Raw genomic sequence first — 25,268 nt, 5'->3', positions numbered from 1 at the left:
ATGTAACCAAATTTGGTAAAACGTTGATCGAAAGCTTGGGCAGAGGGGAATGTAAAAAGCTTTTTAGCAGCTGAATCTGAGACAGGTTTACTGGCAGCAAGCATGGTACAATTCCTCAGCTAAGTGGGATTTCCCTACCACGGGGACCCAGCTAAAGAGACCTTTGTGTGCAAAAAGCAAGAAGGCTCAGCTGCGCTATTACCAGCACGTTATTACCAGCTCGTTTTGGTTTGAGCAGTGTGGAAAGGTCCCCTTCTGAAGGGGTGCTAGAAGTAGGAGGGAGGAAAAGTTTTGGAAGGTCTGTGGGGACAGATCTCAGTGAGGAGTTGGGTAAGGAGCCTGGGAGTGGACAGGACATAGGGCAATGATGGGGGATAAAGAGCATGCACTTGAGAAGGTGGGTTTTTAAAAAATGGGCTTACTCGAGCAATATTCCTAAGTTATTTGCTTAAGTCTATTGTAAAAATGTCATCTTTTTCCTTCATATCTTTAAGACTTGCAAGAAACAAGCAAATCCATGAGCACTTAACACTTGGGCTACATGTTCTGGACTGTAATGGAATAAATCATTGCTGGAATGAAGGGGGTTAGAACCAGCTTGGTTCTCTGGCAGGAGAAAATGTTATTTAGCGTGTGTCCCCCTGTGGAAGGAGAGGGTTTTGTAGCTGAAGAGTCAGCCCTGGAGTTTGGAGTGTCACTCCTGCACTCCCTACCTGCCCTTCTGTCAGTGGGGGGCTGCAGCTTGTCCAGTGAACTGCAGGTCCCACCATCACCCTCCTGGTGGAGGAGACACAGCTTCCACAGCTCCCTTCTGCTGTCTCACTGGCAGAGGTCACTGCAGGCCACGGCCTGCTGACGCGCAATCACGTGGTGTTGCAGCTAATTGCTGTTTGCTTTCCAAACGCAGAAACCTCAGTGAAGCAGTACTTTTTTTCCCTAATCAAAAAACCTTTTGAGGTCGTGACTTTTGTTGTTTCAGGGGTAAAGCAGCGTTCCTCAGGCTGCCTGTGGGAAGCTGGCTGGAGCGCTGTAACGCGGGACCGATGGTTAACTGCATCACACCCGTGTGTTTTTCACAGGACCTCTGCCTTATTCAGTGAGGCCGGCGAGGCTGAAAAGCTGAGGTTTCTTTTGTGTAGACAGAAAAAAGGAGGAGACATAGGAAATGTTTCCCAAGGAGCCCCCTAGAGACCCTGTGCTGTGAACTAGAAGATAGCACGTGACAAAGGCTGCACACGTGAACAAAGCCAGTGGATGTGAACCGGTGAAAAGGAAAGATCTTGCAGGCACACAATTAGGCTGCAGCCAGCTGATAAGAGGTCTGTTCAGAAAAGGCTTAGTCATGTTCTTAATTAGTTGCTGCGCTTATGAGCGACGTGCCAACGCAGGCCTGTCACCGCTGCACCCCTTGCTGTGCTGCTGCAGCCACTGGGGCAAGGCAGGGCAGGGAGAGACGGCCCATTTCCCCGGGGCATATGGAGAGGCTGCTCAGTGCAGGTGATCTGACTGTGCCTGCTGTGCCTTAATAATCTCCCCGGACACTTGGAGGCTGTTGGAATTATCAGAACCCTTTGGAAAACAGCGGGGAGGTTTGGGCAGATAGATAGTGTCTTGTCCTGAATGCGCTGACCACCTGGGTGGGGACTGCTGGGCCTTAACTCATCTGTGAGGGAGAATTATCTCTGCCCATCTGTCAGGGATGCAAGAGCTTTGGATGCTGACTTTCAGAAAATGTGCTGTCGGCATGCCCAGGGGCCTCCCTGGTGCCTCATGTCTCTCTGTTAGCAGCTACGTTACCTCCTGCGTTGGCCACAGCAGCAGGAAAGAGAAGGCATCTCCCAGTGCACCTCTTCTTTTCCAAATGAGGCGCACGTCACCTAAAAAGCAAGGCTGGGGGTTCTTCTCCCATAAACGCAGCGCTGGCCTGTGAGGCATTGCTGCTTTGAGAGCTGGGATTCTCCAGAGACTCGTGTCAGTGAGTGATGCTGAGGCACACTGCAATGAAAAGTGTCCCAGTGCAGGAGGTAAAGCCAGTCTGAGTGATGAAACAGGGAGACGCTTCCCCTGCAGAGGGGTGTTGGGCAGCCATAATACAGTTAAGCTACTCAATGTGGCATCAAAATAAAGATGAAACTGTTGCATTCTTTGGAAATAATTGTTTTGCTGAAAAGGGATCACTGGTGTAAAGCTTTTAGACTTTTTTTATTTATTTTTAGCTTTTTAGTGCAAAAGTTTTTAGACTTTTGCACTTAGTCTGGGTATTCTCTTTGTAAGCTGAACTCTTACAGTGTCAGCTGAGCACCTTACAGATTAACAGTGGCTCACTGCTGGATCTCAGAGGATGAGGAATGGAGCTCTTCTGCAATGCTGTTCAGCCCTGCTTTGGTGATCTGAAAGGACAGATCCTGTGCTGGAGGGGCACTCAAGCCCTCAGTGTCCTGTGTAGCAGACCAGTACTGTGATGTAGTCCAGCCAGGTAAAAGGAGTTTCATTATAGCCTTACAGAACAGCAGGAGACATGGTCTGGGCAAGGTGGACGTTGCCTTGAGGAGCGATGACCCCTGTAGAATCAGGGAACCATAGGATCACAAAGTGTCTGCGGTTGGAGGGGACCTCTGGAGGCCATCTGGTCCAACCCCTTGCTTGAGCAGGGACACCCAGAGCTTCTTGCCCAAACTCATATCCAGATGGCTCGTGAGTATCTGCAGTGAGGAAGACTCCACAACCTCTTTGGGGAACCTGTGCCAGTGCTGGGTCACCCTCACAATGAAGAAGCATTTCCTGATGTTCGTGTTGCACCTCCCATGTTCCCGTTTGTGCCCACTGCCTCTTGTCCTGGCACTGGGCACTGCTGCAAAGAGCCTGGCTCTGCCCTCTCTGCACCTTCCCATCAGGTATTTGATCACCACCCGCTGGGCCCAGCCATTTGGACATTTATTTTTTTTTTCCCCCACCTCCCTGTCTGTCCATCCAGCCCATACATCAACAGCTCATCTCTGAGGATCTTATGGGGGAGTGTCAAAGGCTTTGCTGCAGCCCAGGTAGACAATCCACTCGTCTACCAGGCCAGTCACTTCATCGCAGAGGCTTGCCAAGTTGGCCAAGCACGACGTCCCCTCAGTGAGTTCATGCTGACTGCTCTTGATGATTTTCTTCTCCGTGTCCTTCACGTGCTTGGAAATGGTTTCCAGAGCGAGCTGCTCCACCGCCTTCCCAGGGATGGAGGTGAGGCTGACTTGTCTTCAAGCAGTTCATCAAGCTGCCACGATTGATCAAGGATTATCAAAGGTGGCCTCACATCTGCCAGCTCCCTCAGTGCATCCCATCAGGGCCCGTGGGCTGATGTATGCCCAGTTTGCTCAGTGCTCCCTGACCTGATCCTCTTCCACCAAGGACACACCTTCCTCGCTGCAGCCTTCCTCCTGGCCTCCGGGACCTGGGGTTCCTGAGGGCCGCTCTTGCTGTGATTCTGTGATCCTTCTGCTCTCTACATTTCCTTCTTTGCGTCTGACTACGAGCTCTCTGTTCATTCTCGCAGGCCTCGTGGCATTTTTGCCTGGCTTCCTCTTTGTTGGGATGGGCTGCCTCTGCATGTGGAGGCAATTCTTGAATATTAACCAGCCTTCCTGGGCTTCTCTTCCTTCCAGGGAATCTCATGGGCCTCTTCCAAGCAGACCTTTGAAGAGGCCAGTCTGCTCTCCTGAAGTCCAGGGCTGGGAGCTTGCTTTTCACCATCTCATGGTCACTGCAGCCAAGGCTGCCTTTGACCCTTCACACTCCCAACAAGCCCTTCATCGCTGGTGAGCACGAGGTCCAGCAGGGAACCTCTCCTGGTGGGCTCCTCTGCCACTTGGAGGAGCAAATTACTGTCAGTGTCACTCCAGGAACCTCCTGGATTGCTGTGCTGTCCCTCCAGCAGACATCCAGGTGGCTGAAGTTCCTCACGAGGACCAGGCCCAGGCAAACATGAGACTGCTCTTAGCTGTCTGTAGAGGGCCTCATCCACTTACTCTTGCCGGTGAGGCAGCCTGTAGCAGACTCACTACAATGTCACCTTTACGTGTATTCCCCTTAATGCAAACCCACGATCTCTCACTTGGCTTTTCATCTCTCGCCACACAGAGCTCTGTGCACTTCAGCTGCTCTCTCACACAAAGGGCAAATCCCACTCCTCATCTTCCCAGCCTGTCCTTCCTAACCAGTCTCTGTCCTTCCACTGCAACGCTGCAGTCATGGGAGCCATCCCCTTACATCTCCATGGTCCCCAGATGATAATAGTGTGAGTGCCTAGCAGACAGACACCTTGGTCTACGTTTCCAGGGGCAAGATCAGAGTAATAAGAATATTTCTGTTTACTGCACGTTAAAAAGGGTGCTGGAGAAACTGGGGAGGAGACAGCAGAAGAGAACTTGGGAGAGATGAGTGTTAACTCCTGGCCACAGCTCCCTGCAGAGACCTCCAGAGCTCTGCCAGAAAATGAGGTGTGAGTTTCGTTTTTGGTGTTTGACCCCCATGTTCTCTGATGGGAGTACCTGCTGCTTGAATGTTTGGCAGCTTTATTCTCATTTTTACCCTCCTTTCTTGGATATATTTCAAGAGTTTGAAGTAACTACAGAATATAAGAACCTCCTTGGCATGGACAGGCAGGGTGCTAGACAGACCGGTAGCTGAGATGAAAGCCGGAGAAGTTAAAGTCAGAAGTATAGCAGAGATTTGAGTGCAGATGTTTAACATGTAGAAGAGAATAACAGGGAGCAGTGGATGCTCACCTCTCTTTCTGGGGGAAAGTTCACTGCCCTGGGATTTAGAGGCGGCCAAGTTGAATGCTCACTTGAGGTCTGTGCCAGAATCTGTGCCAAGCTGAAGAGCCGTGCCCTGGCCTGTGGGCAGTCGTCTCTGGTGTGGCACGTTAAGGCCAGAGAGAAAAGGGCAATGTGGGCAGCTGAGCCCCAGATCTGTTGGAGATGACAATTTTCCCCTGTGCATCTGGGGCAGATGCAATCCCTCACCTGTGCTCTTCTGCTCTCCCTGTTTTTTTCTTCCCGTTGGTGAAAGCTGGGCTGTCCCCAGGAGTTCACACCTCTGCTCTCTCTCTCTGCAGGGGAAGGTTCAGGATGAAGGAACGAGAAGAAATGTGGCAGAAAATAGAGGAGCTGGCCCGGCTGAACCCCCAGGTGGGTAGCAGCAGGACCTTAGGACAAACGAGACAAGAATATGCTGGTGGGGTCTCGGCCTGCTCATGAGAGCAGCTCTAGCACCTGATCTGAGACCCGTGCACAGAGCTGCAGCAGGGCTGCTGGGGGAAGAGCCCCGCGCCGTTAGGATGCTGGGGGGAGCAGGTTTGGTGCCGGCTGGTGCCCTCACTCCCCAGCTGTCTGTCTCGTCTGCAGTATCCGATGTATTACGCGCCTCCTCCATTGCCTCCGGTCTGCTGTATGGAGACGGAGACCCCAACTGCGGAGGACATACAGCTGCTGAAGAAAACGGTGGAGACGGAGGCTGTGCAGGTGCGTAGGTGACGGGGGACCTTCCCCACTCCCTCCCGGAGTGCTCGGGACATCACCGCAGTCAGTCCAGGGCCCAGCAGCCAGAACTGGCTCCTTCAAGCGTTTGGAGGGTAAATTTCCCCTGCTCCAATCTGTGCCTGTTAGAGATCAGCCTGTAGTGTGGAGCTTACCTAACCTCCTCGCTTTGGAAGAAATGGAAGCGGGGCTTCTCTGTGCCCTTTTGGGCTGTGCCTGGCTCTCAGCCTGCTCTGCAGCACACACCACGGTGTCTCCGAGAGCAGTCAGAGGAGGGGGAGGCTCGGGGTGCACGGGGACAAAGGGATTTGTTGCAGCTGTCTGACTCCTTTGGTTTGTCTGTAGATGCTGAAAGACATTAAGAAGGAGAAGGTTTTGCTGCGCCGGAAATCTGAGCTTCCTCAGGACGTCTACACTATAAAAGCCCTGGAGGCCCACAAGAGAGCAGAAGAGTTTCTCACCTCAAGCCAGGAGGCTCTCTGACGGGCTCAGGAGCTGGCCCGGGAAGCTCTGCCCCCATCCCTTTCCCCCAGGGGTCACCGAAATGCACTTGGTTCTCATGTATAAATAAGGAATGAACATGGTGAGCTGTGCCTGTCCTCCACTCCATCCACATCCCTCCAGGCTCGAGCTGGTTTTACGTTGTAACTTGTACCTCGCCACTGCCACCTCCTCCTGCTTCTGCGCCTCTGCTGTGCGTGCGTGAAGGGAGCCTGCCTGTCCCAGCAGCCCAGGCAGGCCTCGCTTCGCTTCCACGCTGCCCCGTTCTTATTCCACCCCTTAGCCAGAGGCTGAAGGGAGCTGTACTGGGCTCTGCAGTCAGCAGGGAGAGCCCAAGCTGAGCTTGGGGGGGGCGTCGGGCAGTTTGTGGGGGCTCTGCTCCCTCCCCGCCCTGCCTCGGGGTACAGCTCTGTTTTCAGAGGGCCTCGTGCAGCAGGAGGCGTTTGCTTCCACCTTTCTGTTGCTTCCAGCCCCCTGTTCTGTTCCCTTGTCGGTGGAGTGGGGGTTCAGTGCTTCGCCACCCCAGGAGAGCTGGGTGCCAGCACTACGTACTATTGCTTCCCTCCCTTTAGAGCATCCTTAGAAGCTCTCTTGTGGGAAAGTGAATTCCTTCAGCTCTTTGTATTGGTCCTTGCTAAGTCGTCTCCATCCCAGCGTCTTGGGTAATCGTGGGCCCAGAATTAACTTCTGGCTTCGTAGCAGGCGTCAGCCACTGCCTTCTGCTTCCTTCCCCTACCTGCTCAATTAAAATACTCCCGCAGCTCTCCCTTTGTTGCTCTGTCCCACCCTTAGCTCTGCAGTGGCTGGGGTTCCTAGGAGGCTTGTGCTGCTAAAGTCATTCCTGCCGATTAGTGGACGCGCTGGATCCACGTGACGGGGCCAAGGCCGAGTTGTGAGCATTCAGTTGTCTCCTCCTCGCGATCGGCGGCTCGCCGCTGCCACCAAACTGCTTCTGTAGGTGCTCTGAGCAAAGTTAGCCTCGCCCTGGTGCTTCGGCACCTGCCGTGGCCTGAGGCCCTTGTTAGTTCCGTGCTGATTTAGCGTTTAGGGCGCACTCGATAGCCCAGGGGCCCTCGGGTGCTGCTGTGATCCGGCTCTCGGAGCTTCTTCCCCTGCCTTTTGCGCTGCAGATTCAGTCCCAGGCCGAGGCGCCCCCTCAGAGAGGCTGGCTGTGATGGATAAGGGAGCTCTGCTTCTTGCTGCTTCGCTTCTTGGGGTCGGTGCCGGCGTCACGCAGCTCTGCAGCATCGCGGGGCGTTGCAGGAGGTCCTGGTGCATCTGCTCCTCATCCCCACCAGCACACGGCCTCCCGGCTCAGAGGTTCACCCCCTCTAATCCCGCTGCTGGTGCTCAGCACCTTTCCTTCCCTCCAGCCCGTGCTAAGCTGTTTTTCCCCGCCGTGTCACCCCCGTGCCCTGTTGAGCTCTCTTTTCGGTGTGCCGCCACCTCGTAGGAGCAGCTGGCGAGCGTGAGCGTGCCGGAGATCACCCCCAAACGCGGGACCCCGCCTCCCCTCTGCTTCGTGCCATGGGCCAGTGCATCAGGAGACTTCCAACACACCTCAGGGAGGTTATTGCTTATTTGCAACATTAGCCCGAGCTCATGGTCAGCTGCCAATCGATTACCTCACGCGCGCCTGGTGCAGCATGCAGACGTGTGCTGGGCAATGCCGGCTGAAGGCTTGCAGGAGAGGCAGGTGCACGGACGAGGACTGCCAAGCGCCCCAACCCACAGCAGGGTTCAGGCAGAGGAGGATGTTTCTCCCCCTCGCAGCCTGGGCTTTCCACCTCGCCCGCTTAGCATCGCGTTAGAAGCTGCCACCTCATTTCTAGAGCGCTCCAGCATGCGCGTGCCCTCACCAGCACCCGCTCAGTGCTGGGAAGTGGCCGCATTTCCCTGCTCCGGGCCGTGCTGCCTGCAGAAAGCTGAGATTTATGGTACGTGGAGCCCGTTCTGCCCTGCGCACGGCCCCTCTCCTCCTGCAGCCCCCGGCCATGGCCGGAGGAGCGCTGCCAAGAGCGGGCCGCGTGCAGGGCAGGACGGCGCCGCACCACGGCTGCGTGCTGCACGGCTTGGGCGTCCTCGTGGCTTCGTGCGTCTTGTTTTGGGTCAGGGACCTCAACGCTTCCTCCCTTACCCTCGCCATTAGCTGGCTGCCCACCCATTCCGCTGTCCTGGACGTTGAAGAAGGGGACCACGTGAGGCAGGGGGGAGCGCGCTGCTGCTCCCCGCCACGCGTACCGCTCGCACGCAGCCCCGCGGCTGCCCCGCTACAGCTGCCCCTCGCTCCACACTCGGTTTCTAGCGTTAGCGCCCATTTCTGCCCCCGCCTTCGCCCCACATCAGCCAAATGGACAGAACTGGAGCTGCCTCTTCCACTTCGCACGGCTCCCTCCGCCCGAGGGAACGAGCGAAAACTTAACTACTGCATTCACCCCCTGGACACGAGTATTAAGCTGCTTACAGTTCATATGTACATATGGTGTACTTTATTTTCAGTAGAGCATTACATAGTATGAAAGTGTTGGATTTTGTACAGATGTCCCTGTATGTACAGTACTAAATAAAACTGATCTCTTGGAAAGACACACTGGGCTCGACCTCTCATACGCCGACGTGCAGCCGCCTGCCCTCGGAGGAGGCACCCTGGCGGGGAGAGGGGCTTCCCCAGCGTGGGGATGAGGTGTTTGTCCCAAACCACGCTGGGTGAAGCCCCTCAAAACCCCTCCCTCTGCGTATACACGGGGTGAGGAACGCGGGCTGCCTCCTCCAGGACAGAGCAAGCCAACACAAGGACATCACAGCGACATGGGGCAGCCAGAACCGGGGACGAGGTGAGGAAGGGAAACTGGACAACATCAACGGGAGAAACTGGAACAGAGACAGCGGCGAGCCCCGGCCCCAAATGGGGTGAGCGAGGGGCGGGCGGGGGTGTGGGCATCACTTCCACTCGGGCCTGGGGCCGCTCAGGCTCTGCCTGGCCTGCAGCGTGCGCCGCACCACGTCCTTCCACTGCTCCTCCGAGATCTCGCTGGCCCAGGGCGGGATGCCCAGGGTGGGCAGCTTCACACCGGCCATCGTCCGCTTCACCAGCTCCACGTGCTCTGCGGACGGTGACACGGGGACGGCGGTGACGTGGGGACAGTGGCATGGGGGTGGAGGTGACATGGGGGTGATGGTGGTGACACGGGGACGGTGGTGACATGGAGATGGTGGCAGGGGGTGGTGTCGCAGGGCAGGTGGCCTTACCTGGGTCCATGGGGATGGAGCTGCGGCTGCTCTGAGCCGCGGCGCCTTCCTCCTCCTCCTCCTCCTCGCTGTCCGCGGGCGGCTCGGGCAGGTGCAGCCCCAGCATCTGCGGCACAAACGGAGCCGGGGAGGGGGGGCTCGGCCCCGATCCGCCCCCCGCGCCCCCCCAGCCCCCCGGCCCGGCTCCCCCCGCTACCTGCAGCCGCTCCTGCAGCCCGGGGCCCGCCGCCTCGCCGGGGCCCTGCTCCGGCTCCTGGCTCAGCGGCTGGTACAGGTACCCGCCGCCTTCCTCCCCGCCCTCCTCCTCCTCCTCCTCTTCCTCCTCCTCCTCCTCTTCCTCCTCGTCGCCGCTCCACCCCGCAGCCCCCTCGGGGGCCTCCGGCGGCCCCGGCTCTCCGGGACAGACCCGTTCCGGCCCCATGCTCGCCGCCACCGCCATGCACCGGGCGCGGCCCCGCCGCCCCCTCTTCCTCCTCCTCCTCCTCCTCCTCCTCCTCCTCCCCCTCCCCTCCCGGCCGCGGGGCACGCTGGGAGTTGTAGTCCCGCGGGGCGCTCCGCGTGCCCGCCGGCCGCCGGCGGGGGGGGGCAGCCGCGGACTACAAGTCCCAGGGTGGCGATAGGGGGGGGGGGGAACCGGGAGCGGGGCCGCCCGGAGCCGCTCGGATCCGCCGCCAGGTACCGGGCTGGGGGCGGGGGGCACCGGGGGGACCGGGGGGGGAGCGGGGGACACGGCTGCAGCCCGGGGATGGAGCGGAGGGGGCGGCGAGGTGGGAACTGGGGGGGCAGCAACCGGCCGCTGGGCTCCGCCGGGCGTTTGGGCCTCCCCCGAAACGCCAGCGGCTGCCCGGGGCCCGGCACTGGGACTGGGGGCACTGGGACTGAGGTGGCACTGGGAGGGGGTGACACTGGGACTGGTGGCACTGGGATTGAGGTGGCACTGGGACTGGGTGATACTGGGAAGGGGGTGGCACTGGGACTGGGTGATACTGGGAGGGGGGTGACACTGGGACTGGTGGCACTGGGAGAGTGGTGGCACTGGGACTGGTGGTACTGGGAGGGGGGTGATACTGGGACTGGTGGCAGTGGGACTGGATGGCACTGGGATGGGGTGATACTGGGACTGGGTGGCACTGGGACGAGGTGGCACTGGTGGGGGGTGATACTGGGATGGGGTGGCACTGTGAGGAGGTGATACTGGGACTGGGTGGCACTGGGACTGGTGGCACTGGGAGAAGGAGGCTCCCACCCCACCAAGAGCAGCCCCCGTGGTGAGCCCCGTCCCCAGCAGCAGCTCTGTGCCCCCCGCGAGCCCCCGGTGCCGAAATACCGCTGGGAGCTGCTGAATGTGCAAGCTTGCAGTCCCGCCCTGCCCTCGCTGAAAGAGGCAGAGCAGGGGCTAAATGTCAGGCACGAGGGAGGCGAGCGGGCTGCTGGCCTGCCCGCTGCCACGGTAAGTTGGGCGGACCTGAAATAGAACAGGCTGCCTGGCCCGCCGCGAGCTGCCGGGGCTATTTTGGGCGTTACTCAGCCCCGTGGCGCTCGTCTTTTTGGGAGACGGGAGCTGCTCGGCGGCACGGCTGTAGGGAGCGGTAGGTGCCCGGCGTGGGGTGGTGCTGCGGCTCTGGGGGGGCCGTGGAGAGCCCGGCGTTCCTCCTCTGTGCGCTGGGGGTCACCTGCATAAGGTTGGTCCCAGTGGCTTTCGGAAACAGCTCTGGGTTTTTTGGTGTGTAGAGGAACGAGGCAGCCCGGTGACCTCTTTGCATAGGGAAGGGGATCTGAGGATGTGTATTTTTGTCCCGAGGCTGTGGGTTAGCTACGATACCCGAAGATGGCTCGCAGCTTTCTGTCTCCAGCGAAACGTTTCCATAGTTCGTTGCAAGGCTTGGAAACAGCGAGACTGAAGCACGCAAAGCATCTGCCAAATCTGAGTCTGAAAGCCCAGGGGGTTGGCTTTGTGGGGTTTGTCCCTCTTGGCTCAAATCGCCACGACAGTTTGGGGAGGGATAGCAGCAAAAAAATGATTGAATTGTTCCGTGGTGGCCCCGGATGGCCGTGTGCTGGGCTAGCTGCCTGGCCGGGGCTTGCTGTGCACCTTCCTACAGCAGCACAGCCGGGGATTTGGGAGCGGTCCGTGTAGGAGCTGCCTTCGAAGAACACCCAGAGCCGCCTTGCACGGGACAACAACCGGGCTGAGGCGCCCCGGGGGGAGGCACGGCGCTCCCTCTGCCGGGTGCCAGCGCCGAGGAGGCGCTCGGCGGAGCCGTGTCCTCGGGAGGCACCGCCGGACTCGCGAGGCTGTGGGGAGCTCCAGGCGCTGCTGCGGGACCGCAGCAGGTTGTTCGGGGACGCTTCTGGTTGTAGGCTCCAGAGCTCTGCCTGCTTCGTTTCCAGCCCCCGTCAGGTACCTCGAAGGAAGGGCTTTGCGGCAGCAGGTGAGGCGTAGCCCGCTGTTTAGAAACGTTCCTGTTCCTGTTTTGGGTTTCAACCCAAATTTCTCTGCCTCCTGTGCTTGGCCGTAACTCTGGACGGGTTCTGTCGGGGCAGGGGAGTGCGGCCTTCTGAAGGCTGTGTGCTGAGCCTGAAACCTGAACAGCTGCTGGCTTTTTGGGGGCGCGGTGGGGAGCTGAGGCATCCAGTGGAAGAGCCTGGTGGCTTCAACAGGAGCCCTCCGGCAGCAGAGCCCCCGTGTGCCCGTCGTGGTGGGCACCCTGCTGCCTTGCTGGCACCCCCCCGGCTATGCCTGGGGGTCAGGGGTGGCCGGGGCTCGCTGAGAGGGCGCGTGGTGAGTTAACAGCTTGGGTGCAGCTTCCTTGGGTTTGCTCAGTCCAGAAGAATCTCCTCCCTCGCCCTACAGGAAACCTGTGCTTATTTTGGGGGCGTTGGTCGGCCTCCCTGCAGGTCCGGTGTGGGGCTCTGGGGCACGGGTCCAGCCGGGTCAGAGCTTCAGGCAGGTTCTGGTGTGAGAGCAGAGGGGCTGCGAGGGCTGCTTTGAGGAGCTGCAGCCCCAGAGGGAGCAGGTGAGGGTTAGGGGGAAGGCACCCGCACTTAGCTCGCTGTCTGCGAGGATCCCTCGCGGCCCCCTGCCTCCCCCCAGCCCTTGGCATCGCTTCTGTGGCTGCAGAGGTTGAGGGTGTGAGGCCACGAAGGAGCATCCAGGGCAAAGGGGATGTTTGTGAGGCCCAGCCGCGGATTTCGGAGCCGTCCCGCCCGCCACCACCCCTGGGCGCGTGTCAGCTGCCGTCGGGGATGATCTCTGCAAAAACTTTTTGGCTAAGCCGGGCCTTGAGCAATCGTCATGGTAGGAAGTGGCGCCGCGACACCCGCCACAGCCTCCACGTTGCAGCATCCCGCGGTGTGTAGCCGGGGCCTTAAGAGCAGATTAACGTCTCAGGATGCATCCCCTTCGTTTCCTGCCTTCCCGTGACTAATCCGGGTGGTGACACCGCGCGGGCAGGGCGGCCGGCTCGCGGCGGTGACACGGCAAGCGGCAGCTCTGCGCCCACAGGACCAGAGAGGTGACAAGGTGACGTGTGTCCTCCCCTCCTTCCTCCTCCCTGGGCCTCCTGAAGAGCGCTGGCAGCACTGACACGGCCGCTCGAGTCCCCTTGAGCTACTTCAGGAGCCTCCTACGGAGCCGCTCAGCCCAGGGGTGGCTTCGAGGAGAGCAGCCGCTGGTTGGGTTCGGTGGCAGCTCCTAGCTGGGGAGGATAAATAAAACGGGTAGGGGAAGCCTCCGGGAGAGCCTAAAAGGTGACTTTGGTGGTCTCCATGGAAACTCTCCCTTCTGCAGCTTGTGGAGGGCTCGTGCCAGAGCTGCTGCCTGGCTTGAAGGAGGAAAAAAATAGCAATGAGAAGGTGGGCGCTGCAGGGAGAAGCGGCTCCGCGGGAGGGACGCCTCGGCGCAGGTCTGCGGGGAGCTCTCTGCTCAGACTTGGCCTCTGTGCCCTCGCCACAACTTTATCTCCGGCCCTGAGGAGCTGGAGATAAGGCAGGAGCGTGCTGCTGGGCCGTACGGGTGCCCGGGCGGGGAGCTGCGGCCCTGCTCGTCTGCGGGGCCGCCTGGCTGCGCTCCACATGGCGCACCAGCTGCTCCTCAGCTCCTCGTGGAGGAGAGCTCTCCCTGCGAAAAGTTAGCGCTTTCCAAAAAAAGGGGCTGAGAAAACGTGTAGGAATTTTAGTCATCCTTCCGAGGCGTCCGCGCACTGCTTGGCGTTCGGCGAATGCTGAAATTGGGCGTGGGGGGAGCGCGCCGAGGAGCGAGCAGCTAGGAAGGGAATTATTCTTCGGGCTGCCTGCAACGCTGACTTCTCCTCTAATGGCTGTTTTTCAGCTGGGGGAAAGCTGCTGACAGGTCACAGGTCTCCTTCTTCAGAAGTGCCTGGGCAGGACCGCGCTGCAGATCCTTGGATCCGAAGGGGAACCTCCGCGGAGCTCGGCGACGGTGACTTCTGCGCGAGCTGATCCCAGCCATCTGTCTGAAGCGTGAGTTAACGCGGTGCACAGCGTGCCTGCGTTCCCTGTGGGGGAGAAGGGATTTCTCCCGACCCCGAGTGGAGAGCCAGACCAGAGCCTGAATGCAAACGTAGTGCACCCTCCTGCTGGGGACTCTTGCTTTGGGGGATAAGCTGTTCTTTTGGGGTTTTTTGCTTCCCTGCCTTTTTCCTTCCTCTGGCGTTCTCACAGCTGATCCGAGGAGCGCGCTCTCTTCCCTCTGGCTCTGTTCTTTTCACCTTCACAATTGGCTCTCCCCGCGTGTCTTCATTCATGCGGACAAATCGTTCTGGCACGTCCATGGTGTGTGCACGGCGAGGGCACGGCCGGGCGCACGGCACTCGGCTGCCTTCTCAAAAACGGCTCGGCTTGGGCAGCCCGCACAGCCGCCCCGCGCTGGTTTTTTTTTTGGTGCGAGGACATCTCTGCTCGCTCTTCCTCCCCTCGCTCGGGTTTCAGTGCCCGCGCTGCCTCTCCTTCCCCAGCGGGGAGCAAAGCTGCCTGCAGCCGGAGGACGCAGCAATGTGACCTTCATAGCTGGCCTCCAAGGAAGGCAGGGAGACCCGCGAGGTGGATGGTGTTATTTTAGCGCCGTGTCTTTGTTACAGGGCCGGGTGACGCCCGCGGGGCATGGTGGGGGCCCGGGAAGCATGAGGCCGCAGCGCTGGGGGCCCTGAGGACGGCCTGGCCGGCGGGGACGGGGAGGAATGTTACGGTGGGCAGTGCACCTGGAAGGCGGGCCGCGCAGGGTGAACCACGCGGCCGTGGCCGTGGGCCACAAGGTGTATTCCTTCGGCGGGTACTGCTCCGGAGAGGACTATGAGACCCTGCGGCAGATCGACGTCCACGTTTTTAACGCAGGTAAACGCCTCCTCCCTCCTGCAGCGCCGTGTTTTCAGCCTCAGGGGCTGTGGTTCAGAAAGGCTGCGAGGAGAAGGGCTCACCAGAAGTAACCACGTAGCTGTATCATTCTGCCCTAGCTCTTTTTGCTTGCTTTAGCTCACAAAGAGGCACCGTTTAGCCGGTGTCTCCCATCCAGTTTCCAGTTTTCGGCCACCCCTGGCACGGACAGGGCAGGGTGCACTAGGCGCACAGAGCCCAGTCCCCGGGGTTTAGGCTCTCGGGCCGGTTCCCTGTGGGACAGCTGGGTGCCACCGTGGAGTCAGCAGGGGTGTGTGGAGGCATTCCCATGCTGGCAGCAGCTAGCTGGTAGATATCCAGGCTCACCGTGTGGCTTAGCAAAGCAACCGGAGCTGGAGTCATTCTTGTAGGGTAGCCAGGACGTGTCAGGAGGCTGAATCGGAGCCATGGGAGAGGCCGCGTTTCTTCACTCCCTGCTCTTTGAACTGAAGAGATCACTGAGCCGCTCCATAAAGTGCCTCCCTATAATTAGGCTGAGAAATTGCCCTGATGCTTGCGTGGCTTCAGCTGAGCAGGGGCAAGAGGGGAACCAAGGGCACGCCGGCGGCGTACAGATCGGGGTGCAGCGAGTTCACTGCTCCCAATCTGACCCGGGAGAAGCCAGCAGCTCGCGGGGTGGTGGATGAAATGTGTGGTTACAGGGGGTCGTTGAGGTGGTCTGGGCCCTGAGCGATGTCCTGCAGTGGTCTGAAGGGGAGGAATGCCAGCGTCCTGCCTTGCTGGACTCTGACATTGGCTGTGCCTCCTCAGTGCCCTTCCCACCTCTGAGGTGGGCGCTCAGCTTTTAAGAGCCCTGACCCCTTCCCTTTCCCTGCCCTGGTATTTCAGGGGATGGCTCTCTTCCCCTCGCCACGGTGACACATCTACCTGGTCTTGGCTATGGTACCTCCAGGCAGCAACCAAAATTGGAGGGAGGGTGCCTGGGCGCTGCCATGTAATGGCCACGCAACGCTCGCAGTGCCTCCCGCCGTGTCATTAAGCCCTGCAACACACACTGAGCGCCCTGACTGCTGGCAAATGTGACGTGCAGGCTCCCAGCAAGGGGAACCTCTAATCACAGGGAGCTCCCAGTTGTACCCCAAGGTTAGCAGAAGGAACTGGAGAATGGACGGGGATAAGAGAGACAGCTGTTGGGTCTAAAGTTACTTATTATTATTTTTTTAAAGACAAACAAACCATTGTTCCTACAAAGCTGCCGTGTCGTTTTATTTAGAACGTGCTCCCACAAGCCCAAATGATGTCTTCAGGTGTCTTGCCTTGCCTGTTGCTGCAGTGACTTATTCCCGTGCTGCCCGTTCCCTCAGTGTTCTGGGCGTCTTCTCCAGAAATGTCACTAGTCTGAAGCAGTGTCTGCATTCATTATCACCTCCCTCCTTTTCTTTCCCGTTTTGGTAGGGTGTGTGTGGTGGTTTTTTGTGGGGGCGGTGGTTGTACCTTCACTCATGGTCTAGGATGAACAAGAGTAGCAATCTCCTGAGTGTGGCTGATGCAGAAACAAAGCTGTTTCTGCCCAGAGTCCCCCAGTGCTCTGTGCTTCCTGCAGGGCTCTCCTGAACTCATATTGTGGCGAGGGGAAAAGAAATATCGGGCTTTCTGCTTTCACAGATGTTCATTTGGGTAGGCTGGTGAGCACGCACGGTGGCTTTGACATCTGACACGGGCTCAAACTTGTGCTTTCAGTGTCTCTGCGCTGGATCAAGCTGCCTCCAGTGTGGACAAACAGCCGAGACCAAGTGAGAGAGGTGCCCTACATGAGGTACGGGCACTCGGCGGTGCTCATAGACGACACCGTCTACATCTGGGGCGGTCGCAACGACACGGAGGGAGCCTGCAACGTGCTCTATGCCTTCGATGTCAGTAAGTTCCAGCTGCTTGCTCTTCCTCGTCACAGCTGCGCTCGAGGAGACCTTTTCCCTGCCCCTCCACGTTGCTCCCCAGCTTGTTTCCCTGTCCCTTGGTCTCTCCAAGGACAGGATGGAACAATGAGGGCAGGCATGAGCCCAGCTAGATAAGCCTGAAAGATAAACTCCTCGAGACTTCCAGTCGGTTTCTTGTGCTGCTGGAACGCCTGGGAAGGACAGGAGCCAGCAGGAGGTGGGTGGACGGGCATGCCAGGAAAAGGGCAGGGTACACCTGGATCCCGGGGGCAAGTCCACGTAAATGCTGACCACTAACTGGCTCGCTGGCCTCGCGGGGAAGCTGATGGTGCTTGGCCATAAATTCCTTTCATCCCCAGGAGGTGTTCTGAAGCTTGAAGCTGCTCTCTGGGCGCAGGGTTTCTCCCTTCCCCTGCCACGCGGAGCTGAGAAGCCACCAGCGAATTGCTGCGTGCACAGAAGCCTGGCAGTGGGCGCTGCCTGGCGTCCCCGCCAACTCCGGCACTTTAGCATTAAGTGAAAATTGACCGAGAAGGCCAGCCCTAAGTCCTGGTCGACAGCTGTCTGTACACACTGTGCCCGTCCCGTGCCAATCCTGGAAAGTGCTGCTGGCAGCCCTCGGGCTGTGTTTCAGCCCCATTGTATCAGTCACCTCGCTGCACAGAGCCCTGGCCCAGCACAGCTTTGTCCTCCGGGCCTGGAGGCAGCGAGCTGAGGCCTCTCCCCTCTCTAATCTGACACGTTACGCTGGGGCAGGCTCTGGCTGCTGCCGTGTGGCTGGGCTTGGAGGCGGCCCCACCGAGGCAGGGAACTCGATAGCTGTCGCAGCTTTCGCGCTCGCTGGCTGCCCAGGGATTTTGTTGACCTTGCGAGCCCCTTCGTGCGGTTCCAGCTGGAGCCTAGGTGGACGGCTGTGGCCGCGGGCCAAGCCCTGAGAAGTTATCCTCACGAAGAATGCTGCTCGGGCTCCAATTTTGCCGCTTCCTGAAATAAGCACTGCTGCTGGCAGCTCAGAGCAGTCGGGGAGGGCGGGGGGGGAACGTCTCCTGCTGCCTCCAGGCTTATCTGTGCCTCTCCGTGGGCTCGTGGGACAGGTGCCTGTTTATGCTTGGCAGGGAGCTGCTGGCTTAGCTCCACGCTGCCCTGCATGGAGAACAGCTCTGGCTGGATTTAAAGTCCTCGTCAAATTCAGGCCGGTCCCTGGAGCGTGTGGGCTGCCGCTGGCTGGGGAGCAGGGCTGAAGGAACCGCGGAGGGCAGGGAAGGTTCCCCTTGGAGAGGGGGTGAGAGGGTGACAAGAGGAGTGGATAAGACAGGCAGAGCTGTGCTGCAGAGGTGAGGACGTGCACAGTCACCCTGTTGACACGGCGAGCCTGTGGTTCAGTGGCTTCTGGCTGGGTTGTGGAGCACTGCTTTTCCTCAGTTAGGCAGCATCTCCGAGCCGTGAGGTCACCAGGGCCACTTAGCGTCGTTGCCTCACTGCAATTGAAGCTATAAATGCAGGGCTGATTAATGACTCACGAGTAGGCTTTGCAGGAGATTCAGTCCAAATACCATTGCTCAAGCAGCGCTGTGCTAACCACAGGCAAAACTCGAGCTGTTTGTCAGGCGGGGCAGTGCCAGCAGCCGTGCCTGGGTGCTGAGGACCTCTGCCACCGTGCCCCTCTGGAGGCTCAGGCTGTGCCTGAAGGAGCTTGTGGTCTCTCTGGGGGAGGCTGTGTATGAAGGAGAAAGATTTCTGCCTCAGAAATGAGGAATGGTTGCAAAAGGCTATCCCATCCTCACATCTTCTGTGCTTTCTTATTGTTGTGCCCCTGTTTTGTTGCAGACACGCACAAGTGGTTCACGCCAAAGGTGTCTGGAATGGTCCCAGGGGCGAGAGATGGGCACTCGGCTTGTGTCCTGGCCAAGAGCATGTTTATCTTCGGAGGCTACGAGCAGCTGGTGAGTAGTCCCTGAAACAGCTATTTGGCCATCCCTTGGGAGAGAGGGTATTCCTGCCCAGGACACCAGCAGAAGCAGGACACAGGGGCGTATTTGCATTCATAGTTGGTTTCATTTAATAACTCAGCAAAGTCATGGCATTAATTATCCAGGTTAGGCTCGTAATGCTTCAGAGAAGACGGTTGACAAAGCAGGTCTACAAAAACAGTGGCTTTTAAATACTGTTTTTTCACAAAACAGAGTTAAAATTTCAATATTTTCTGGTGGATTTCTCCAACACTCCGATGGTATTAGGCACATGCATAATATTTGTAATACATACAATGTATATTTATTTTAAATTAGCTGAGAAGAGCACCAGAAAAATCACTTTCCAACCTGCAGCGTTGCTGTGAGTCTTTGTCCTGAGCTGGTGCATGTTCCCTGTGTTCCCTACCTCTTCTTGTACCTCGCTGAGCCCCTCCAGCAAACACTTGCTCGTCCTCTCGTGTAAGAATACCTCGAGACAGAGGTCATCCTGCACTAGCTGCCAGCGTGCTTAGCACCCCTTTAAGCAAATCCTTACTCTCTAATCTTAGGAGGGTAAACATCACTTCAGACTATCGCCAGACCCTGGAAAGCTGTGCAAAGTCACAGCTCTTTATTTGGAAGGGAGCTGGGACTCTGTTAGGGCAGTCCCTTGGTTTTTCTCCTGTTTTCTGAGTACTGCAGCCTGCGAAATGCATGGTCTTGGTTGCAGCAGCAGCATTACAAATGTGACTTGCTTTTAACCAAGGCCAAACAAGCCCGTATCTGTCCTGCAGCTATCTCCCCTGCCTGGAGGAGCAGAAGCCTGTGCTGTTTGTGTGAATGTGGGCTCTTCCACGCTAATGTGGGCTTGGTGGAGTCCTCAGCCCCCTGAGTGTATTTACTCCTGGATGTTCAGCTTCCTAAAAGCAATCTGAGCTCCTACCTCTCCTCGTGTGTCCGTAGCAGAGCCAGCTGCTCCTTCCTGTTAGAGCCACCTTCTGTTGTTATGGTGTGAAGCAGAGGCAAGGTGCTGCTGTGCATAGGACAGCCGTGGTGGTAGGAACCGGGGACTGAATAAATGGGAAGGCCGCAGGGAGAGAAGGGGCAGCTTTAAGAAGAGGTGGGCTTCGCCTCCCTCTTGTTGAGTGGTTACGTGTGCTGTTTACCCTGGTGTTTTGGAGCAAGCACCACGTCTCCGAGGGAGTGGTGACTCCAAAGGGATGCTCCGGGTCTCTACGACAGCGTCCTTTCGCGGAGGGCCAGTGTGACCAGGCTTCTGGGCCCCTTTGCGAGCGGGCTGCCCTGCTGTCTTCCAGGCCGACTGCTTTTCAAATGACATCCATAAATTGGACACCACGAACATGATGTGGACCTTAATCTCTGCCAAGGTCAGTCTCCGTTTTTCGATCCAGTTTGGGGAGAAAGTTTTGTCTCTGCTGTTCCCTGGGGTAGCTGCCTGCACATCTCTCGCAGCTCCTATCTGGTGTGGCAGGAGGGGAAGCTCCCCAGGAGAAGGCAACCACCCCAACTTCCCTGTCAAGATGTCATCTCCCCGGGTAATCTGCATCGTTTCTCTTTACCCTGTCCCTGCAGGGCACGCCAGCTCGCTGGAGAGACTTCCATTCAGCCACCATCATCGGGACAAAGATGTACGTGTTTGGGGGCAGAGCGGATCGCTTCGGGCCCTTCCACTCCAACAACGAGATCTACTGCAACCGCATCAAAGTGTTCGATACGGAAACGAACTCCTGGCTGGACTCCCCGCCGACCCCGGTGCTTCCTGAAGGCCGACGGAGCCATTCGGCGTGTGAGTGGGGGGCTGCTGAGACAGGGGGGCAGTGGGAAGGGGTTCCTGCCCCCAGCAGGAGGGGTCTCTGGGCAGAGAGGTGGGACAGCAAGGGCCGCACGGAGCCTGGCTTCTGTGGAAAGCTGCTGCCAGCAGCAAAGCCTTGTGTGCAGCCCTGCACGTGGAGGTGGTGTTAATCAGAGCAGGTAATTAGCACCGCTTTGCTGCGTTTGGTGTTGGGGCGGGACGGCACGCTGATGTCTGTGCTTACTGCCCACAGTCAGCTACAACGGGGAGCTTTACGTCTTCGGTGGCTACAACGCACGCCTCAACAGACACTTCCACGATCTCTGGAAATTCAATCCAGGTATTTATGCTTCTAACTCATTGCAGTAGTGGGTGCTCAAGGCCCTCAGGTGTGTGAGTGCTCAGATCAATGTTTGCTCTGGGGTCTGGGAGCCTCTCTGGGGGAAATGGCTCTTCTGACGGTGCTGACAGAAACCTGCTGCTGTGCTTGGCATCCCTGTTCCTCCTCAGACCGTCTCCAAATCTCAGTTAGAAAGAGGAAAAGAAAGAATTGCTGAATGTGCCCACTCAAAAAGGTGGCTGGCAAAATTTTGTATTGTTCTTAGATATGCAGAACTGTTGGCAGAAAAGAAGGTGTGGGGTTAGGGGAGCCCAGAGGCTGTGGCTGGGGAAGCCACTCGACCCACAGCATCACCGTAGCACACTTATCTGGTACCCCAAATGTCAACTGTGGGCTGTTTTGGGGTCTTCCATTTGTTTGCTAATCGCTTTGTGTAGGAAGGCCTTAGATAAAAATGTTATCTGCGAGTAGCCAACCTGCTGTTCCCCCAGCCAGTTTAGGGGCGAATGTGAGAGCTTGTGAAGGTTTTAGTGAATAATCACCCCCAGCATCCTTGCCGTAGAGAGCAGCAGGCACAAGGGCTGCCGTCTCCTGCTTCAGTTCCCGTGCTCCTCAGTGGGGATGCTCTGCATTCTCAGCGGCTGCCAAGAGATGGAGCTGGTTCCTGGGTCTCCCTCCAGATCTGGCACGCACCGGGGTCCTTGGGAAGGGAGCCTGGCTGCTCCTGCTGCTCCCCGTGGTGTCTGACCCGCTGCTTTTGGCAGCCCAGGGGCTTGGGCTTTGTAAGCAAAAGGCCCGGGCTTGCTGCAGTGGCTGAAGGGCAGAACCTGCAGCTCCCATCCCAGCAGGCAGGGCTCTAGCACCCCTGTGCCCTAAGCAGCCCGATGAAGGGATCGTTCTGCCTCCAGAAAAAAGAGGAGGTGGACAGGGAGGGCAGATGTTAGCTGCTTGGTGTCCGTGTGGGCCTCGTTTTGGCCGTGGTCTGTTTAAACCCATAACCTGCTCATACCCGGGTCTTGGCCAGGCCTTTCTGACAAACTCACTCTCACCCTCTTCCTTCCCCGTAGTTTCCCTTTCCTGGAGGAAGATCGAGCCCAAGGGGAAAGGCCCCTGTCCTCGACGCCGGCAGTGCTGCTGCAGAGTGGGAGACAAGATCATTCTCTTTGGCGGCACCAGGTGAGCGCTGTGGGGTGGCTTTTTGGGGGGGTTTCCATTCCCTCCAGCAGTTTCCCTCCGCGCTCTGCCCTGTGCTGTACTTAGATTCACTTCAGAGCCATGTGGCAACTTCCCATGCAAGCGTGACAAATTATTTAGAGCAGGGCTCCTCTGGAAAAGAGAAAGGGGAGGCTGAAAATGTTGTGTGAGCCCCTAAAGCCCCTGGTGACAAGCCCTGTTCGACACACAAGACCAGTAGCCTGGTCTGCTGAGCTGAAGCACACTTCAGGCTTATCCTCCATTAGATGCTGCCCTGCTTCTCCCACCAGAATTTCTTTCTGCCAGGCAGCAGAGGGATGTCAGCTCAGCCGGGAGCTGTCCGAGGAGCCCTCTGCACGAGGCAGTGTTCCCTGCTGTGCCAGTGTTCCTCAGCAAAGTTTCCGTTCACCGAGGGGACCCGGCGCTGGGGATTTAGCTGTCAAACACTGGAAGTGATGCTGCCAGGAGGCAGGGCAGCGGGATGTGGCCGAGAGCCTTAACAGCTGCTAGCAGGAAGGAAGCGGCCCAGCAGCGGGACATGCTCTGTGCTGCCTGGAGCGACAGACGGCAGCTCTGGAGCACGGCCTGTTCACCAGAATCTACCTTGCACAGACACCTGAAACACTTTCAGCTCTCCCAGGGGTTTGGAAAGCTTTGAGGCTTTCTCTGGCACCCCAGCAGTGGCTTTTTGGGGATGCTGATGATGATGTCTGGTTGAGGGCAGAGAACGAGGGGCTTCAGAGTCCCTCTGAAGCGAAGGGCCTTCAGCCCCAGGAGAGCTTTTGGGGTGGGAGAAGGTTTAGCAGCAGGCTGGGTGTACTCAGAGCTGCCTGCCTCTGCCAGGCAGCACGGCACAGCTTGTTTTGAACATGGGGTGACTTCGTTTTGTGTCTTGTTCCTCGGGCCGGGCTCGGTCCTGCTGCAGGCTGGTTCGTGGCGCTGTCCCGGGGCAGGAAGAGCGGCTGGGGGCAGGAATGCAGCGTGCCTGGGGCTGGGGAGGGGGACGGGCTGCGGTGGGGGCTGTGCTGGCTTCCTGTAATGGTTATCAGGTGTGTGCTGGAGCCGCCTGGCGAGATAAGAAGTTTTCCAGGAAGTCGTTGTAAACGGAGAACTCCCTGCGGTCTGCCTCCTGACCCGGGGAGGGGGAGAACAACGCGGGACGGGGATTCGCCTTGCAGGATGAGCCGGCGGGCAGCAGCACGGGCAAAACCCCTTTGTGTCCTGCCTCTCCTGGGGGCATTCCTGTGCCCTGGAGGCCGTTCAAGAGGTGTTTCTGCGGGTGGCTGCTGCTGCAGCATCCAAACGCTTCACTTCTTTCACAGTTGTGCCCAGAGCTCAGGCTCTCTGCCCCCGTCTGTGGTCTCCTGGTCTTGAACTCCAGGCTGTCCCCAGCCGCTTGCAGCTGGGCGATAAATCGGCAGACACGCTGCCTGCCGGCTTTCCTCTGGCAGATAAGGGATAGCCCAGGTTTTCCTGTGACGTGGATGCGAGATTAGATTGCGGGGTGGTGTTGAGGGGGCTTTTGCCTGTCTCCAGGCAGATGGGACCCGTCAGCAACAGCAACACTGAGCTGTGCCCCGCAGCGTGTGGGGGAGAGGAGGCCGGGGGCAGCAGGTGCTGCCTCACCTCCCAGGGCACCGCGAGGCTTTAGCAGCTCCTAGGTGGGCAGCGAGGGGCACGAGGGGCCAGCTAAGCAGGGAGGACGTGCTAAACCCCTTGTGGCAACCCGAAGCGGGACCCAAAACACCTTCCCTTGCTTTCAAGTTCTCCAAACCACCGTCGGCTGTGGGAGAGCTTTCCCACAGGCTGCCCCGTGTGCTGGGGCACACAGTGACCGTCTTTCAAGTGGCTTTGGCAGCAAGAGCAAAGCAGCGCTGCCTGCAGTGCGTGGCTCCTTCCCTTGCCATGTTTCTCTGGCTGCAGAAGGGTTGGATGGCCACTAACTACGACCACCACCCTCTCTGGAGGCAGGTCACGGCTCCCGTGCGCTGTAGCACAACTTGAGAGCCTCCCAAAAAGTCCTCTTGGGCCTCCAGCTTCATCTCACCCACCCCGCCGGGGGTGCCAGCAGTGCTTTCGGACCTCGCACTGCGCCACGGAGCGGTGTGTGAATCCTCCTAGGTCGGGTGGCTGTCCCGTGTGGTGTCCTGGTTTGATCTGCGTGCCATTAGGTGACGCAGCATCGCTGTGACCCGGTTTGCTGGGTTGTTGGAAAGCAGTTTGGGAAATACCAGGGGAAGGAGGGGTGTGAGAGCAGCCGGGGTGTGTGGGGAGCATGAGGAACAGCCCCTGCAGGAGCCTTTTGGCACCGACTGACCGGCTGTGCTTGCGTCCCGCAGCCCGTCCCCGGAGGAGGGCATGGGCGACGAATTCGACCTGATGGATCACTCGGACCTCTACATCCTCGACTTCAGTACGTGAGCGCTCCCCGCCCGCACGGCTCCTGCCTCTTGCCACCGGGAGCCTGGCAGCGAAGCGGCGCTCACCGCGGCGCTTTGTGCCCGCTGCCCCGGCCCCGCAGGCACGGGGCTGCTGTGCCTCATCGCCCTTTTCCCCGCAGGCCCCAGCCTGAAGACGCTGTGCAAGCTGGCGGTGATTCAGTACAGCCTGGACCAGTCCTGCCTTCCCCACGACATCAGGTACCGCACGCCTGGCTGGGAAAGCCCCCCTGGGTGCTCCCCCCGCCTGGGGAAGCTCCAGCCTTGGGCGCCGCGCTCGTGCTTGTCCTCAGTGTCCCCGTGGGTGTGTTGCAGATGGGAGCTCTCGGCCATGACGACGAACAGCACCATCAGCCGCCCCATCGTCTCCTCGCAGGGCTGATGCCGGCTCGCCCCTCGGTCGCCCTGCTCTCACTCCTCCACACGCCGACCTCTCGCTCCACTGCCTGCATGAATTTGTAGCCCTTTCAAGCAAGGAACGTCTGTGAGCTCCGTTTGTCTCGCCCTCGCCAGGCCTCCCTCCGCCCTCCTCACGCTCAGGGCGGAGCAGGCAGCCGGGGAAGGAATCTGCTGGCCCCAGCTGCGTGGTTTTGAGCCCCCGTCCTCGCCGCTGGCTCGCCTGGAGAGCTGCAGCCCTGCTGGCCCGGTCCCCTGCCAGCGAGGGCCCGAATCGACTCCTGCCACCGGCTCCAGGCCACGAACTGCGCCCCTGCTGCCTCACCAGCGCGGGGACCTCCACGCGTGTGTAGTGCACCCGCCGGTGCCACCCTGCCTCCGGCCTGCCAGCCCCATGCCTGCCGTGGGGGCCTGGCCCCAGCCGGCTCCTCTGCCCGGCTCCCGGTGTGAACAAGCAGCGAGCGGGGGCGCTTTGATAAACACTGAGGCAGAGGTGGCTTCCTGCTGCTCCCTGCGTCCGCGCCGGGGGCAGCCCTGCCGGGAGGGAGAGGGTGCGGGAGGGGAAGGCTGGGCC

The 25,268-nt window shown here is 58.9% G+C and overlaps 3 protein-coding genes across 8 annotated transcripts in view; 2 read left to right on the top strand and 1 right to left on the bottom strand.

Moving 5' to 3' along the window:
* PPP2R5D (protein phosphatase 2 regulatory subunit B'delta) overlaps positions 1-8,609 on the top strand; it is a 29,013-nt gene extending 20,404 nt beyond the window's left edge. Inside the window, exons 14-16 of the mRNA XM_084284174.1 lie at positions 5,102-5,174; positions 5,391-5,507; positions 5,868-8,609. Coding sequence (XP_084140300.1) covers positions 5,102-5,174; positions 5,391-5,507; positions 5,868-6,005 — 328 coding nt within the window. The 3' untranslated portion in view covers positions 6,006-8,609. The remainder of the gene's footprint in view (positions 1-5,101; positions 5,175-5,390; positions 5,508-5,867) is intronic.
* Positions 8,498-9,711, bottom strand: MEA1 (male-enhanced antigen 1; the record flags this gene model as incomplete). The annotated part of the gene is made up of 3 exons (XM_084284183.1): positions 8,498-9,127; positions 9,273-9,378; positions 9,469-9,711. The coding sequence occupies 3 exons, from the start codon at positions 9,709-9,711 to the stop codon at positions 8,964-8,966; spliced, it is 513 nt and encodes a 170-aa protein (XP_084140309.1). The 3' UTR covers positions 8,498-8,963.
* Positions 9,712-9,903: 192 nt separating this feature from the next.
* Positions 9,904-25,186, top strand: KLHDC3 (kelch domain containing 3). 6 transcript variants are annotated; one of them, XM_084284019.1, is made up of 12 exons: positions 9,904-9,947; positions 13,603-13,754; positions 14,372-14,624; positions 16,365-16,541; positions 18,389-18,504; positions 19,830-19,901; positions 20,107-20,320; positions 20,580-20,666; positions 21,734-21,842; positions 24,200-24,273; positions 24,421-24,499; positions 24,614-25,186. In XM_084284019.1, exons 3-12 carry the CDS (start codon positions 14,471-14,473, stop codon positions 24,678-24,680), a joined length of 1,149 nt encoding a protein of 382 aa, XP_084140145.1. In that variant the 5' UTR covers positions 9,904-9,947; positions 13,603-13,754; positions 14,372-14,470; the 3' UTR covers positions 24,681-25,186. The 6 variants fall into 6 exon arrangements, with proteins under 6 accessions (XP_084140145.1, XP_084140150.1, XP_084140148.1 ...); XM_084284024.1 differs by lacking the exon at positions 9,904-9,947 and adding an exon at positions 10,023-10,039; XM_084284022.1 differs by lacking the exon at positions 9,904-9,947 and adding an exon at positions 10,547-10,722.
* The last annotated feature ends 82 nt before the right edge of the window (positions 25,187-25,268 follow it).

This window comes from Netta rufina (genome assembly GCF_964035555.1).
Source record: "Netta rufina genome assembly, chromosome: 3".
NCBI classification, from domain to species: domain Eukaryota; kingdom Metazoa; phylum Chordata; class Aves; order Anseriformes; family Anatidae; genus Netta; species Netta rufina.
This window is presented reverse-complemented; position numbering and strand designations above follow the sequence as displayed.

Excerpts from the sequence above, each read along its gene's own strand:
- KLHDC3 (XM_084284019.1), top strand. The coding sequence starts at position 14,471 with ATGTTACGGTGGGCAGTGCACCTGGAAGGCGGGCCGCGCAGGGTGAAC. Across the intron at positions 20,667-21,733 it reads TCTCTGGAAATTCAATCCAG|TTTCCCTTTCCTGGAGGAAG; the intron begins GTATTTATGCTT and ends CCTTCCCCGTAG. Across the intron at positions 24,500-24,613 it reads TGCCTTCCCCACGACATCAG|ATGGGAGCTCTCGGCCATGA; the intron begins GTACCGCACGCC and ends GGTGTGTTGCAG.